The 17,909-nt window shown below is 42.8% G+C and overlaps 1 protein-coding gene across 1 annotated transcript; it reads left to right on the top strand.

The window, feature by feature from the left end:
* On the top strand, positions 1 to 3,167 carry LOC115046631 (deoxynucleoside triphosphate triphosphohydrolase SAMHD1-like). Its single transcript, XM_029507128.1, has 4 exons — positions 1 to 596; positions 762 to 877; positions 1,156 to 1,220; positions 2,524 to 3,167. Exons 1-4 carry the CDS (start codon positions 490 to 492, stop codon positions 2,653 to 2,655), a joined length of 420 nt encoding a protein of 139 aa, XP_029362988.1. The 5' UTR covers positions 1 to 489; the 3' UTR covers positions 2,656 to 3,167.
* Positions 3,168 to 17,909: the final 14,742 nt, after the last annotated feature.

Below are 17,909 nucleotides of genomic sequence, written 5' to 3'. Positions count from 1 at the left end.
GAAGTAAATTCATCTTGCACCTTTCTGATGCAACATTAACCACAGTCATTGTTAACAAGTCTAATTTTTCTTTCTCTCAATTATGCTTTGGGGCATCTGAAAATCTAGTGTCGAAGAGCGGATTGAGAAGCAACGCAAGGTAATATAAAATGCACCTAACCCTACATCACACTACATATTCAGGCCTGGAGAGAAGTGAGAGAGTGAGTGAAGATAACTAAAGTGTTAGGTTCAGTGATTCTTCACATCCACAGAATCACAGTCAAGTTCATTCTTCATTGTCGGGTCGACTGTAAAAAAGGACACATGGTAGGTTGGAAAAGGGAAAATAAAAAAAAGTTGCGATCGTTAACTAGACCAAATGTTTACATAGTTCTCTTTTCGATTATAATTCTGTTGTTTGTCTAATTTTTTTAATTTAATTGTTCCCACTGTGTGTTTAATGATCCCATCCACGGCCATGTGGAGTTACACCCACTTCTTCTCAAAATGATAAACACACCTCAGTTCAATAGACTGCGAAACATCGAGCAGATAGGAAGGGCCTACTTTGTTTTTCCAGGAGCGTGCCACAACCGGTTTGAACACTCCATTGGGTATGTTTACATGTTAAGACTATTTCAGTTATTGCGAATATTGAAGGACACTAACTAACCAATAGAAAGAATAAAATCTAAGAAATACATTCAGGATTACTTTGCATATTTTAAGTTTTGCAGCATTAGTGTGTGTTCATTAGTGTGTCCTATGTCTTTATGCAGGGTCGCACACTTGGCAGGAGAGTTTGCAAAAGTTCTGAAAATGAAACAGCCTGAACTTCACTTCACAGACCAAGACATCCTTTGTGTGCAAATTGTAGGTCTTTGTCATGACCTGGGTGAGTGAAAGCAGATTAAAGGCTAAATCTCACTGACACTTGATTAAGAAAATGCTACAATAAGTTTTGACTACTTTGTGTTTAAGACTCACAGCAGAACTGTGACTATGTCCTGTTGAATTTCCATGAACAGATAATTCCTTAAATTAAGAAACAACAACTGCAAATGGGCTTGTTTTACAAAACCCATAAGAAAAACAAGTGAGCCTAGAAGTGACATATTTTCCACCGATGAGTTTTAGGTTATTATTTTTGTATTTTTATTTCTCCATATCTAGGACATGAGCCGTTTTCCCATCTGTTTGATGGAAAATTCATCAGCAAAACAAACATAGAGTGGAAGGTGAGACACATTTCATCTATTTCTGTTTCTGTCACATATGACCTATTAAACAATCACAAAAGTGAAACAAGTAAAAAACAGCCATGCAGTCTACCAGAGGCTGAGAATTAGTTGGATATAAATGATAACTAATGACCAAAGACATTAATAACTCCAAGTGTCAACAGGTTTTCTTGAATTAAATTATTACGGCTGTAATAAATATATAAATATCAACAATTACAGTTAAACACTTCTTGATAGTCAGGATCAGCTCTCAGCCAGTTTGTGCAGATTTTAGAGGAAACATGTCTTGGAACTTTTTTTTTTGTTTTTGTTTTATAGCAGTAATGAAATGCCTTTGAAGCTGAACTCTAAAAATGTAATTTGGAGTATACACAAGAAACTTGTGCAACAAAAAGAAATGGACCAGACTCTGTGTCTCACTCCCTAATAATTTCTTCTTCTGCTTCTCCCTAGAGTCTGTCTATATTAAGATTGCCCCCTGCTGGGGGAGCTATTACTACTTCTAATCCAAATCCACTGACCAGATCTTACTGCCTCATCCGACATTTCCTTCACTATTTTCCTCACAATCTGAACCCTTCCTCCTAACTCCCTCAACAAAGCAACAACAGATCTGGCTACAAACTCTCTACAACCTACTTCCACTGGACAGATCCTAACCTTCCATCCTCGATGCTCAGCATCCTTACCTAGATCTGCATACCTGAGCTTTTTCCTTTCATAAGCTTCTTCAACTGAATCCTCCCACGGCACAGTCAGCTCTGTGAAATATACTCTCTTTCTACTCCTAGACCACAAAATTATATCAGGGCTTAGCTTTGTACAGGCTATTTCCTGGGGAATGACAAGCTTTCCTCCTAAATCCACCTGCATCTCCCAGTCACAAGTATCCTCTAAACTGCCTTGCCTCCTTTTTATCTTATTAACTTTCCCTCCTTCTTGAAAAACCGTCCTTGTGATGAAGTGAAGAACTTAGATGTCTGGTTTGAGACAGGAAAGGTCCATCCCCGCACTAGACATTCCTCTACCAAATGGTAGCCAACAAAACAAATGGCATTGATGTGGACAAGTTTGACTACTTTGCAAGGTGAAGTTTGTTGAACAGCTGCTGTAGAGTAATTGAATGAATTATTTCCCATGAGCATACGATGATTTGGACAACATTTTACAAATGATTTCCATGCTATGCTAAATTTACGCTGTTGATCTAATTATTTTGGATGTAAATCTTGAATAAACAGAATGAAAGTCTCTTGGTCTGTTGTAATTGACCTGTCCTCCACTGTTTTTCCTGCAGATCAAATGTTTGACGGAATACTTGTTCATCCTTCCGAAGTCTCCATTTCACAATCTACAGCCAATGATTCCATCTAAGTGGAAAGTTGTCCTGAAGTGGAGGCTGCAAAGAGACTTCTCCAAAGAGTCATAGATCGAAACTTCACCCCTGCCTTGGTGAATTCATGACTACCAACCTGTCTGAGGTCCATTACTGTCTTTTTACATGTGACTGCATGGGGTTCACAACAATACTGAGAAGTCCAATGACATTTCTGAAAGTTGACTTTGTTATGATGATTCTGTGTGAAAATTGTGTGTATGTTACCACCCCATCATTGTATTTTGTACATCTTTGACAGTGAAGTGTCCTTAAAGGACACAAGCAAATTTCAAATGTCATTGACTATACAGTACAAATAGTTCCAAAAAATTCTATGGTCATTATGACAACAAGCAACACAATGACAGCTATTGTTGACCATTTGTTGGTAATGTTGTTTTATTATACAGTTGAGATATAAGGTATGGTTTATACAAACTGTATGAACCATCAGGTTGGATTAAAATTAAATTGCAGTGACAGCCTTTCACTCCAGTCTACTGCTGCCATTAATTAATGTTGGTGTTTGATTTCTCAACTAATTGGATGTTTATAGTTATAAAATATTTTCAAAAAAGATGTGACTTCCTCTTAAATTCAAGTCTATTCAGTTCAAGTTCTTTCACAGGATAAAGAAAACAGAGATAGCTCCAGAGTTCTTGAGGTGAATTTTTCATCATATGCTGTCTGCACTGTTGGTAACAGTACTGAGACATTGTGCAAGTTCCGGTTTGAACAAACTGAAACTGGTTCTTAACTGGATGCGAGGTGGCAGGAAAAGTACAGCGGTGTGTTTGACTCCATTACTCTCCAAAAACTGAGTAAACTCTTTTGACACCAGCTGGGGGCCACTGTCTGATACTAGCTCAGTCCATACAAAGCAAACAGACAGCACAGCACTTCAATGGTGTTGTGAGAAGTCATAGAGGACATGGGGAAAAGCTCCAACCACCAATTCTTTGCCACACTCTTACTGGCCACTGCAGGCATTTTCTGTACTTCTTGGCAGACTGAGGACTCGTTCAGCAGTTCCTGAATTTCCCAATCACAGCCTGGCCACCAGAGGTAGCTGCAGGCAAGAGCCTTCATGCGGCAGATACCTAGGTGTTCATGATGTTGATAACTTGGAGCTATGATGACTCATTTCCCCCAGAGAATGCAGCCTTGTTCTGCTGATAATTCCTGTCTGTGTGCAAAGTAAGGCCTCAATGCTTTGTGTACTGTGAAGATTTGTTTCCAGTTTAGCCGGAGCTTTTTTAGCCAGTTATGGCCATTCAAAGAGACCACCCTCGGACAGCAATCCTTTGGCCTGCATACGATTTCAGCTTTAACTTGTGAGCTGGTTTTAAGGCAAAATGGGTGAGGTGAGGTCCCTACATGCACGGGCAATGGGTCCAATTTTGGAGCAGGCATGACACTTTTCACTCTTAAATCTGCAGTCACATGCTGAGTGTTTGCCACCACATCTGTAACATGTTTGCTGTACATCTGTGTCTCTTTTAGCTCCTTTTTGTGCCTTTGCTTTATTATTTGCCCATCTGAATTGTCCTTTCCTCCCCTTCTCAGAAAAAGTGCTGACACTAGAGGTACTCAGGAAATGTCAGGACATCTAATCTCGGTCGGAAGATTCTCTCGCCACGTAAGGCAGTTTGAATTAGTTGGGCCTCGATATCAATTGGATTGGCAATGAATGGGCAATCCATGTCTAACAGCCTTCTTTGTGGGGGAGGAGACGGGTAGAAACTCAAGATTTCTTAAAGAAAACCTGCCAGCGAGCAGCATATGTTCACAGAGTCTGTTGCCATGGTGATTGACTCAATAGTTTCAGATACCCGTCTTTCTGGAACAGATAACTGAGTGAGTGAGTTTCCCTCATCTCAGGGTTACATACTCAGAGTTTTCACATAACCTGCTCTCTGGAATACCTCCTTTGAACACACATGGAATCGGTTCCCAAAGGATATCAAACCTGCTCAAACAATTACTAGTTTTATGGAAAATCTAAAACCTGCTCTCCACATCCTTCATTTAACATTTTGAAGATGCAGTTAAATTTGATATTTCTGTTTTTAGGTTCTGGTTTTTTAAACTTCTTCCTTATTGTACTTTTTACAGAGATTCTTCACATTTGCTTTTATTCACATTGAATGGCCTCTATCTTTAGTAATGTGCTCTGCAAAGAAACTTGCACTGCCTTGATTTCTGACTGATGAGAGATTAGTAATGCCCTCTATCATAGATACATTTTAAAACAAGCAAAACATAGAGACACACAAAAAGTCTTATTTCTTGTTGTCATCTTCACGACTACCGTGGCAGCTTCAGCTGATGGAGGAGAAGGATTGCAGAGTTGGCACCTGCAACCTAAAAGAATTTAACCAAGCCCAAAAAAAGGTTCTCCACCATGTCAGGAACTGTACATCATTAATAGATATTACACAAACAGGAAAACAGCACAAAGAGAAGGAGAACAGGATGTATTCGTTGGCTCTGTCTGACTAGTTTGTCGAAGCCAGATGACAGCTGATAATAATCCTGGATCCAAGAAAACAAAAACCACCCAGCAGCATCAAGGTGTTGGTCTTGTGTGACTAGTTTGTATCACCTGTGCTGGCAGCTGCACCTAATGATGCTGAAGGAGTGCTGAGTTGGCACCAAATCTGCTCCTCTTGCCCAACTCCAATGCTCAATGAATTCAGCTTTAGCAGTGCAGTAAATATAGTGAGTTTCTTTACTAAGTGCTTGCTGTTTGTTGTTATTATTTATCATATTATATCTATATTCGGCCATGTGTCTGTCTGTGATAGACATATAGGAAGCTTTCATTGCTGAGATTGTTTGCTAAATTTTCAGACAAGTCTGAATTTTAATTCCGCTGTTCCAACACCATAGCATATAAGGAAAAGACACTTGGGCACATGAGGGATTAACCAATGCTGGATAGCAACACCAATGTCTGTGCCATGAAAAAAATAAGTGGCTGAATACAAAATACTTCTTGAAAGTTTCCGTAAACACAGATCTGTTAAGGAAGAACGAAGGAAGGTTTGGACCTGGAGCTTACCTGCTGCCTAGAACATTTAAGACTTCATCCCATGTTAAAAATCTGGGAGTAATCATGGACAGAGATGTTGGAGTCACATTGACCAAATCAAAGCTAAGGGTAGATCTGTGTTTTGGTATCCAATAAACATAGCAAGGGTCAAAGACTTTTGCGTACTAAGACTTCAAGAAATGTATTCAAGACTTTATATCCTTTAGGATCAATCATTTCAACACCTTTCTCAGTGTTTACCAAACAAGACCATTAGACAGCTGCAGCTTCTTCTTCTTACTGCTGTAGTGCAAAGTTCAAACTAAAACTATGAAATGAGCTTGTTACTCCAGTTTTCAGGTCTTTGCCGCTGGCCTCCAGTCACATACAGAAGTGAAAATAAAACAGATGTTCTACAAGGTAGTAAACGGTATGGGCCAAAATGTAGGTTTGGACCTGGAGCTTAAAAACTTAAAAAACCTCACATGTAACATTTCTGTGTAAATATCTCATAATACAATGTGGAACACCTGCGCCTTATAGTGCGGTGCGGCCTATGCAAGTACAACATTTAGTTTCTTTCTAAAATTAGAGGCTGCAGCTTATATTCAGGTCTTTGGCACATGGTTTTCATCCAGTTTGCACATTGATGTGGTGTGAAAATGATAACTTTGTTAAGAATGGTCTGGTGATTCATTATTCACATTACTATTATTACTATAATTATAATTAAGTCTATAATACTCTATTATAGATTTGACTTATTTTTATTCTTTTATCTGTCTGTTATCATGATGCTTGAAGTTTTTAATTGTTTTCTTGTGAAGCACTTTGGATTTTTTTCTGATATTTAACAAGGGTTTTGAGAATCTGTTGTAAATTTTCTCTGGTTCCCTGAAAGTCAGGCTCAAAAATGGATGAAGGTGGTTGGATTCAGCTCCCAAAGGATATCAAACATGCTCAAACAATTACTAGTTTTATGCAACATCTAAAACCTGCTCTCCACATCCTTCAATTAACTTTCTGATGATGTAGTTAAATTTTGCATTTCTGTTTTTAAGTTCTGGGTTTTTAAACTTCTTCCTTATTGTACTTTTTTACAGAGATTCTTCACATTTGCTTTTATTCACATTGAATGGCCTCTATCTTTAGTAATGTGCTCTGCAAAGAAACTTGCACTGCCTTGATTTCTGACTGATGAGAGATTAGTAATGCCCTCTATCATAGATACATTTTAAAACAAGCAAAACATAGAGACACATAAAAAGTCTTATTTCTTGTTGTCATCTTCACGACTGCAGTGGCAGCTTCAGTTGATGGAGGAGAAGGATTGCAGAGTTGGCACCTGCAAATTAAAAGAATTTAACCAAGCCCAAAAAAAGGTTCTCCACCATGTCAGGAACTGTACATCATTAATAGATATTACACAAACACGAAACCAGCACAAAGAGAAGGAGAACAGGATGTATTCGTTGGCTCTGTCTGACTAGTTTGTCGAAGCCAGATGACAGCTGATAATAACCCTGGACACAAGAAAACAAAAACCACCCAGCAGCATCTATGTGTTGGTCTTGTGTGACTAGTTTGTATCACCTGTGCTGGCAGCTGCACCTAATGATGCTGAAGGAGTGCTGAGTTGGCACCAAATCTGCTCCTCTTGCCCAACTCCAATGCTCAATGAATTCAACTTTAGCAGTGCAGTAAATATAGTGCGTTTCTTTACTAAGTGCTTGCTGTTTGTTGTTATTATTTATCATATTATATCTATATTCGGCCATGTGTCTGTCTGTGATAGACATATAGGAAGCTTTCATTGCTGAGATTGTTTGCTAAATTTTCAGACAAGTCTGAATTTTAATTGCGCTGTTCCAACACCATAGCATATAAGGAAAAGACACTTGGGCACATGAGGGATTAACCAATGCTGGATAGCAACACCAATGTCTGTGCCATGAAAAAAATAAGTGGCTGGATACAAAATACTTCTTTAAAGTTCCGTAAACACAGATCTGTTAAGGAAGAACGAAGGAAGGTTTGGACCTGGAGCTTACCTGCTGCCTAGAACATTTAAGACTTCATCCCATGTTAAAAATCTGGGAGTAATCATGGACAGAGATGTTGGAGTCACATTGACCAAATCAAAGCTAAGGCTAGATCTGTGTTTTGGTATCTATTAAACATAGCAAGGGTCAAAGACTTTTGCGTACTAAGACTTCAAGAAATGTATTCAAGCCTTTATATCCTTTAGGATCAATCATTTCAACACCTTTCTCAGCGTTTACCAAACAAGACCATTAGACAGCTGCAGCTTCTTCTTCTTACTGCTGTAGTGCAAAGTTCAAACTAAAACTATGAAATGAGCTTGTTACTCCAGTTTTCAGGTCTTTGCCGCTGGCCTCCAGTCACATACAGAAGTGAAAATAAAACAGATGTTCTACAAGGTAGTAAACGGTATGGGCCAAAATGTAGGTTTGGACCTGGAGCTTAAAAACTTAAAAAACCTCACATGTAACATTTCTGTGTAAATATCTCATAATACAATGTGGAACACCTGCGCCTTATAGTCCGGTGCGTCCTATGCAAGTACAACATTTAGTTTCTTTCTAAAATTAGAGGCTGCAGCTTATATTCAGGTCTTTGGCACATGGTTTTCATCCGGTTTGCACATTGATGTGGTGTGAAAATGATAACTTTGTTAAGAATGGTCTGGTGATTCATTATTCACATTACTATTATTACTATAATTATAATTAAGTCTATAATACTCTATTATAGATTTGACTTATTTTTATTCTTTTATCTGTCTGTTATCATGATGCTTGAAGTTTTTAATTGTTTTCTTGTGAAGCACTTTGGATTTTTTTCTGATATTTAACAAGGGTTTTGAGAATCTGTTGTAAATTTTCTCTGGTTCCCTGAAAGTCAGGCTCAAAAATGGATGAAGGTGGTTGGATTCAGCTCCCAAAGGATATCAAACCTGCTCAAACAATTACTAGTTTTATGCAACATCTAAAACCTGCTCTCCACATCCTTCAATTAACTTTCTGATGATGTAGTTAAATTTTGCATTTCTGTTTTTAAGTTCTGGGTTTTTAAACTTCTTCTTTATTGTACTTTTTTACAGAGATTCTTCACATTTGCTTTTATTCACATTGAATGGCCTCTATCTTTAGTAATGTCATCTGCAAAGAAACTTGCACTGCCTTGATTTCTGACTGATGAGAGATTAGTAATGCCCTCTATCATAGATACATTTTAAAACAAGCAAAACATAGAGACACATAAAAAGTCTTATTTCTTGTTGTCATCTTCACGACTGCAGTGGCAGCTTCAGTTGATGGAGGAGAAGGATTGCAGAGTTGGCACCTGCAAATTAAAAGAATTTAACCAAGCCCAAAAAAAGGTTCTCCACCATGTCAGGAACTGTACATCATTAATAGATATTACACAAACACGAAAACAGCACAAAGAGCCAGATGACAGCTGATAATAATCCTGGACCCAAGAAAACAAAATCCACCCAGCAGCATCTATGTGTTGGTCTTGTCTGACTAGTTTGTATCACCTGTACTGGCAGCTGCACCTAATGATGACGAAGGAGTGCAGAGTTGTCACCAAATCTGCTCCTCTTGCCCAACTCCAATGCTCAATGAATTCAACTTTAGCAGTGCAGTAAATATAGTGCGTTTCTTTACTAAGTGCTTGCTGTTTGTTGTTATTATTTATCATATTATATCTATATTCGGCCATGTGTCTGTCTGTGATAGACATATAGGAAGCTTTCATTGCTGAGATTGTTTGCTAAATTTTCAGACAAGTCTGAATTTTAATTCCGCTGTTCCAACACCATAGCATATAAGGAAAAGACACTTGGGCACATGAGGGATTAACCAATGCTGGATAGCAACACCAATGTCTGTGCCATGAAAAAAATAAGTGGCTGAATACAAAATACTTCTTTAAAGTTTCCGTAAACACAGATCTGTTAAGGAAGAACGAAGGAAGGTTTGGACCTGAAGCTTACCTGCTGCCTAGAACATTTAAGACTTCATCCCATGTTAAAAATCTGGGAGTAATCATGGACAGAGATGTTGGAGTCACATTGACCAAATCAAAGCTAAGGCTAGATCTGTGTTTTGGTATCTATTAAACATAGCAAGGGTCAAAGACTTTTGCGTACTAAGACTTCAAGAAATGTATTCAAGCCTTTATATCCTTCTGTCACACCGTGGTGAGGTTGTCTTGTCTGGGCTCACTGTCTCGTCATTTCCTGTTTTATTTTGAAATGCCTAACTCTCCTCTCGTTTCAGAACACTTGCCCTTCCTTATGTCTCCGGTGTGTCCTTCTGATTACCGATTGTCTCCACCTGTTCCCCATTTTCATATCTGAGTTAGCTCATTTTCAACTATAGCCTTTTGTTTTTCCTCTTTATGAGCGATTTTTTGTTTGTACAATCTGTTATTTAGATTAATGTTTATCGCTTTTGTGTTTTTCCTCCTCGAGAGTGATTTTGAGTTTTTATACATTTTTATAGAGTTACCTTGATCCTCCGCTTAATAGCGCGAGTGAGTTTTCTTTTGTTTAGTCAGGTTTTCCTCCCTACGGAGAGTTTTGTGTTCCCCTTTTTCCCTCGTGACTCCCCGCTACAGTTAAGGTTTCATAGCCTGGTTTCCTTTATTCACTCGGTCCTGAGGTCATTGATACCAAGAATAAAGTCTGTGACTGACAAAACCTCTGCTCCTGAGTCCTGTGTGAGTCCCAGCCTGACAGTACACACTGGCCCGTATGGACTCAGCAGAGGCGGCCCAGCTGATGGCCACACTACGGTCCCAGGAAGCGCGACTGACCCACCAGGAGGCGTTCCAGGGGGCGCTGTTTGCACGGCTGGACCAACTGTCAACCCAGGTGCAGGCCCTGGCCGGACATCCGCGGCAAGCCGCCCATTGAACCACCCATTGAACCATCGGCTTCGAACGCGGTTGCCGTTCAGGCTGCGCCCGTTGCTGGGGTCGGCCTCAGACTGGCGCCTCCAGAACAATTCTCGGGGGAGCCCGGACTTTGCAAGGCGTTTTTGATAGACTGCTCTTTTCACTTCGAGCATTCTCCCCATGGCCTTTCCACTGACCGAGCAAAGATTGCTTTTATGGTGTCCCATCTGACCGGGAGAGCAAGGGCATGGGCCACGGCGGAATGGGGTCGTGATTCCCCACTTTGTCACTCACTCCGAGATTTTCAAGCGGCTCTCTAGAGAACGTTCGACCCAGTCACCACAGACCGGGAAAAAGCCAGAGAACTAGTCGGGCTGACACAGGCCGATGGGTTGGTCAGTGACTACGCCATCCGCTTCCGCACCTTAGCGGCAGAGAGTGGCTGGAATTCCGCGGCATTGTACGATGTATTCCTCAAGGGACTATTTACACCCATACGGGAACGGCTGGCTCCGGTGGACCTACCCGGGGATCCGGATTCACTCATCGCCCTAGCCATCCGGTCGGACAACCGGATGAGGGAGCTCCGCCAACATCGAGGACCGACGCCGTCGTCGGGGAGGTTCCGCCGTTTCCCGAGAGCGGATGTCCCGGCGGCCCCGGGTTCTGCCTCGGAAAGACCGGCGGGAGAATCCGAACCCATGGAACTTGGCAGAGCACGCCTGACGCCCGAGGAACGGCAGCGACGACAGCAGGAGGGCCGGTGCTTCTATTGCGGGGAGCCCAGCCACCTTATTGCTGCATGCCCCGCCAAAGGGACCAAACGGGTGAGTTCGCCCGCAGTTCAGGGCCGTGTTTCACGCGTCCTCACAGCGGCAACGGTTTTGCACCACGACAGTCACACGACCCTTAAAGTACTCATAGACTCAGGGGCGGATGAGAGCCTGACGGACTGGGGGTTGGCGACCAAATTAGGGCTAAATTCCGAGGCGTTGGCTAAGCCCATTAGAGCTCGTGCCCTTAACGGCAAGGAGCTATTCACTATAACCCATGTCAGTGAAACCATTACGCTAAACATCCACAGACATCAGGAACACATGCAGTTTTTTCTCTGCCACTCCCCATCACAGAAACTGATCCTGGGTTACCCCTGGTTGTGTACCCATAACCCCCACATTGACTGGAAGACCGGAAAGGTCATAGGGTGGGGAGGGGGATGTGTGGAGCACACTGGATGTGTCCAGAACCCGGAAACGGCTTTGTCAAATATTAACCATGTTTCTCTCCATGTCACTACAGACTCAGAAATAGACCTTACGTCCGTTCCCCCCTGTTATCACCACCTGAGGGAAGTGTTCAGCAAAGCCAAGGCCTTGTCGCTGCCTCCTCATAGACCCTATGACTGTGCCATCGACCTAATCCCCGGCTCCAGCATCCCCAAGGGCCGCCTTTACTCGGTCTCCGGGCCGGAAAAGGCAGCCATGAAAGAATACATTGAGTCTTCACTGAAGGCGGGGCTGATCCTCCCCTCTTCGTCAGCTGCTGGAGCCGGATTCTTCTTTGTAGCAAAAAAAGATGGTTCTCTTAGGCCATGCATTGATTACAGCCCCCTGAATGACATAACAATAAAAAACCGTCACCCATTACCTCTCATGTCTTGCGTTTTCGACCAGATCCAACAGGCCAAAATATTCACCAAACTAGACCTCCGAAATGCCTATCACCTTGTGAGAATCAGGGAGGGGGATGAATGGAAGACGGGGTTCAACACTCCAAGCGGCGACTATGAATACCTAGTCATGCCCTTCGGACTCACTAATGCACCGGCAGTGTTTCAGGCCATGATCAACGACGTGCTCAGGGACTTCCTCGACCAATTTGTATACGTATATTAAGATGACATCCTTATCTACTCTCCAGATATAGACTCCCACCAAAAGCATGTGACCGCAGTTCTTCAACGATTATTAACCCATCAGTTATATGTTAAGGCTGAAAAAAGCGAGTTCCATGCCGACACCATCTCCTTCCTGGGCTTCATCGTAGCCCCTGGGAGAGTACAGATGGACCCGGCTAAAGTTAGCGCTGTGGCCAACTGGCCCACACCTGATAGCCGCAAGAAGGTTCAGCAATTCCTCGGCTTTGCTAACTTTTACAGGCGGTTCATCAGAGGCTTCAGCGCCATAGCGGCCCCTCTGCACGCACTAACCTCATCCAAGGTACGGTTCTCCTGGTCTCCAGAGGCAGAGACGGCTTTCCAAACCCTGAAGTCCCGCTTCACCACAGCTCCCATTCTCACAATGCCGGATCCCAGACGACAGTTCACAGTAGAGGTGGATGCCTCCAATGAGGGAATTGGGGCCGTCCTCTCCCAACGGTCCGAGCTGGATGGGAAAATGCACCCATGCGCCTTCCTATCCCGAAGATTATCTAAAGCAGAGCGCAATTATGACGTTGGCAACCGAGAGCTGCTAGCGGTCAAGGTGGCCCTGGAGGAGTGGAGACACTGGTTGGAGGGAGCTGAACAGCCATTCATCGTCTGGACGGACCACAAGAACTTGGAATATATACGCAAGGCCAAGAGACTGAATTCCCGTCAGGCCAGGTGGGCGCTCTTCTTTAACCGCTTCTCTTTCTCCATCTCTTACAGGCCAGGGTCCCGGAACATAAAACCGGACACCTTGTCACGTCTCTACGACCCTGAGCCGGTTGCCAAGGAACCCGAGCCTATCCTGCCACTGACCTGTGTGGTTGGAGCGGTGACTTGGCAGATAGAAAATGAGGTTAAGCAAGCTAATGGTGAGGCCCCCGTCACCTAGTGGGTGTCCCGAAAATCGGTTGTCAACCTACGCCCACAGGTGATTCATTGGGCCCACTCCTTGCTGCTTTCCTGTCATCCGGGAGTCTGGCGGACGATGTTCATCATCTCCCGGAGGTTCTGGTGGCCTGCCATGGAATCGGAGGTTCGGGAGTACATCGAGGCGTGCCCGGTCTGTGCCAGGAATAAGGCATCCTCCAGGTCACAAATGGGACTACTGCAACCCTTGCCCATCCCTTCCCGACCTTGGTCGGACATCTCGATGGACTTCGTCACAGGGCTCCCGGTCTCACAAGGTAACACCACTGTCCTTACGGTGGTGGATAGATTTTCCAAGATGGCCAGATTCATTGCTTTACCGAAGCTGCCTTCAGCCAAGGAGACGGCTGAAATAATGATAAACCAAGTGTTCAAAGTTCATGGTTTTCCTAAGGACATTGTTTCAGACCGGGGGCCCCAGTTCGTGTCGCGATTCTGGAAGGAATTCTGCCGACTCATCGGGGCCGAAGCCAGCCTGACCTCAGACTATCATCCAGAGGCCAACGGCCAGACCGAACGCCTCAACCAGCAGCTGGAAACCGGCCTCCGTTGCCTAGTGTCCCAGAACCCCTCGACATGGAGCAACCACCTGGTCTGGGTCGAATATGCCCACAACTCCCTCCCCACCTCAGCCACCGGATTCTCCTCCTTTAAGTGCGTTTACGGGTATGAACCACCCGTTTTTTCGGCCCAGGAACCTGAAGTAACGGTCCCCTCTGCCCACGCCCTGATCCGCCGCTGCCGACGCATCTGGGCAGCGGCTCGACAGGTGTTGATCCGCCAGGGGGATCGCACCAAGAAAGCGGCGGACCGCAAGCGACGACCCGCACCTGCTTACCGTCCAGGTCAGAGAGTATGGCTATCTGCCAAGAACCTACACCTTCGGGTTCCTTCTAAGAAATTGGCCCCATGCTTTGTGGGGCCTTTCCCCATCACCAAGGTCATCAGCCCAGCTGCAGTCCGTCTGCGCTTACCTCGCTCCCTCCGGATCCACCCCACATTCCATATCAGCCAGGTCAAACCTGCCAAGGAGAGTTCCCTGGTCCCGCCCCTCCCACCCCCTCCTCCTCCTGAGGTGATTGATGGGGGCCCGGTCTATAAGGTCAAGCGGCTGTTGGCCGTCTGCAAGAGGGGCCGGGGCAGACAGTATCTAGTGGACTGGCAGGGTACGGCCCTGAGGAGAGACAACGGGTCCCTTCGCGGTTTATTATAGACCAAGACCTAATCACGGACTTTCACCGGGATCACCCTGAACAGCCTGGACCGTCTGGTAGCCGGTCCTAGAGAGGGGGGTTCTGTCACACCGTGGTGAGGTTGTCTTGTCTGGGCTCACTGTCTCGTCATTTTCTGTTTTATTTTGAAATGCCTAACTCTCCTCTCGTTTCAGAACACTTGCCCTTCCTCATGTCTCCGGTGTGTCCTTCTGATTACCGATTGTCTCCACCTGTTCCCCATTTTCCCCCACAGTTCAAATAGCCTGTCTTTCCCTTGTCTTGTGCCAGTGTGTCGTCATTTCATGTCTCACACCAGCGTACGTCCTAGCCACAGTCCTCGTCTCCTTGCGTATACCTTTGATCCTCTACGGAGTGAATTTTTGTTTGTAAATTTCTATATCTGAGTTAGCTCGTTTTCAACTATAGCCTTTTGTTTTTCCTCTTTTATGAGCGATTTTTTGTTTGTACAATCTGTTATTTAGATTAATGTTTATAGCTTTTGTGTTTTTCCTCCTCGAGAGTGATTTTGAGTGTTTATACATTTTTATAGAGTTACCTTGATCCTCCGCTTAATAGCGCGAGTGAGTTTTCTTTTGTTTAGTCAGGTTTTCCTCCCTACGGAGAGTTTTGTGTTCCCCTTTTTCCCTCGTGACTCCCCGCTACAGTTAAGGTTTCATAGCCTGATTTCCTTTATTCACTCGGTCCTGAGGTCATTGATACCAAGAATAAAGTCTGTGACTGACAAAACCTCTGCTCCTGAGTCCTGTGTGAGTCCCAGCCTGACACCTTTAGGATCAATCATTTCAACACCTTTCTCAGTGTTTACCAAACAAGACCATTAGACAGCTGTAGCTTCTTCTTCTTACTGCTGTAGTGCAAAGTTCAAACTAAAACTATGAAATGAGCTTGTTACTCCAGTTTTCAGGTCTTTGCCGCTGGCCTCCAGTCACATACAGAAGTGAAAATAAAACAGATGTTCTACATCGTAGTAAACGGTATGGGCCAAAATGTAGGTTTGGACCTGGAGCTTAAAAACTTAAAAAACCTCACATGTAACATTTCTGTGTAAATATCTCATAATACAATGTGGAACACCTGCGCCTTATAGTGCGGTGCGGCCTATGCAAGTACAACATTTAGTTTCTTTCTAAAATTAGAGGCTGCAGCTTATATTCAGGTCTTTGGCACATGGTTTTCATCCAGTTTGCACATTGATGTGGTGTGAAAATGATAACTTTGTTAAGAATGGTCTGGTGAATCATTATTCACATTACTATTATTACTATAATTAAGTCTATAATACTCTATTATAGATTTGACTTATTTTTATTCTTTTATCTGTATGTTATCATGATGCTTGAAGTTTTTAATTGTTTTCTTGTGAAGCACTTTGGATTTTTTTCTGATATTTAACAAGGGTTTTGAGAATCTGTTGTAAATTTTCTCTGGTTCCCTGAAAGTCAGGCTCAAAAATGGATGAAGGTGGTTGGATTCAGCTCCCAAAGGATATCAAACCTGCTCAAACAATTACTAGTTTTATGCAACATCTAAAACCTGCTCTCCACATCCTTCAATTAACTTTCTGATGATGTAGTTACATTTTGCATTTCTGTTTTTAAGTTATTGGTTTTTAAACTTCTTCCTTATTGTGCCTTTTACAGAGATTCTTCACATTTGCTTTTATTCACATTGAATGGCCTCTATCTTTAGTAATGTGCTCTGCAAAGAAACTTGCACTGCCTTGATTTCTGACTGATGAGAGATTAGTAATGCCCTCTATCATAGATAAATTTTAAAACAAGCAAAACATATAGAGACACACAAAAAGTCTTATTTCTTGTTGTCATCTTCACGACTGCAGTGGCAGCTTCAGCTGATGGAGGAGAAGGATTGCAGAGTTGGCACCTGCAAATTAAAAGAATTTAACCAAGCCCAAAAAAAGGTTCTCCACCATGTCAGGAACTGTACATCATTAATAGATATTACACAAACACGAAAACAGCACAAAGAGAAGGAGAACAGGATGTATTCGTTGGCTCTGTCTGACTAGTTTGTCGAAGCCAGATGACAGCTGATAATAACCCTGGACACAAGAAAACAAAAACCACCCAGCAGCATCTATGTGTTGGTCTTGTGTGACTAGTTTGTATCACCTGTGCTGGCAGCTGCACCTAATGATGCTGAAGGAGTGCTGAGTTGGCACCAAATCTGCTCCTCTTGCCCAACTCCAATGCTCAATGAATTCAACTTTAGCAGTGCAGTAAATATAGTGAGTTTCTTTACTAAGTGCTTGCTGTTTGTTGTTACTATTTATCATATTATATCTATATTCGGCCATGTGTCTGTCTGTGATAGACATATAGGAAGCTTTCATTGCTGAGATTGTTTGCTAAATTTTCAGACAAGTCTGAATTTTAATTCCGCTGTTCCAACACCATAGCATATAAGGAAAAGACACTTGGGCACATGAGGGATTAACCAATGCTGGATAGCAACACCAATGTCTGTGCCATGAAAAAAATAAGTGGCTGGATACAAAATACTTCTTTAAAGTTCTGTAAACACAGATCTGTTAAGGAAGAACGAAGGAAGGTTTGGACCTGGAGTTTACCTGCTGCCTAGAACATTTAAGACTTCATCCCATGTTAAAAATCTGGGAGTAATCATGGACAGAGATGTTGGAGTCACATTGACCAAATCAAAGCTAAGGCTAGATCTGTGTTTTGGTATCTATTAAACATAGCAAGGGTCAAAGACTTTTGCGTACTAAGACTTCAAGAAATGTATTCAAGCCTTTATATCCTTTAGGATCAATCATTTCAACGCCTTTCTCAGTGTTTACCAAACAAGACCATTAGACAGCTGCAGCTTCTTCTTCTTACTGCTGTAGTGCAAAGTTCAAACTAAAACTATGAAATGAGCTTGTTACTCCAGTTTTCAGGTCTTTGCCGCTGGCCTCCAGTCACATACAGAAGTGAAAATAAAACAGATGTTCTACAAGGTAGTAAACGGTATGGGCCAAAATGTAGGTTTGGACCTGGAGCTTAAAAACTTAAAAAACCTCACATGTAACATTACATACAATGTGGAACACCTGCGCCTTATAGTGCGGTGCGGCCTATGCAAGTACAACATTTAGTTTCTTTCTAAAATTAGAGGCTGCAGCTTATATTCAGGTCTTTGGCACATGGTTTTCATCCAGTTTGCACATTGATGTGGTGTGAAAATGATAACTTTGTTAAGAATGGTCTGGTGATTCATTAGTCACATT

The sequence above is a fragment of the Echeneis naucrates genome, chromosome 7 (genome assembly GCF_900963305.1).
Source record: "Echeneis naucrates chromosome 7, fEcheNa1.1, whole genome shotgun sequence".
NCBI lineage: Eukaryota > Metazoa > Chordata > Actinopteri > Carangiformes > Echeneidae > Echeneis > Echeneis naucrates.
The sequence above is the reverse complement of the archived record's forward strand: the minus strand, read 5'-3'. Positions and strand labels throughout refer to the sequence as shown.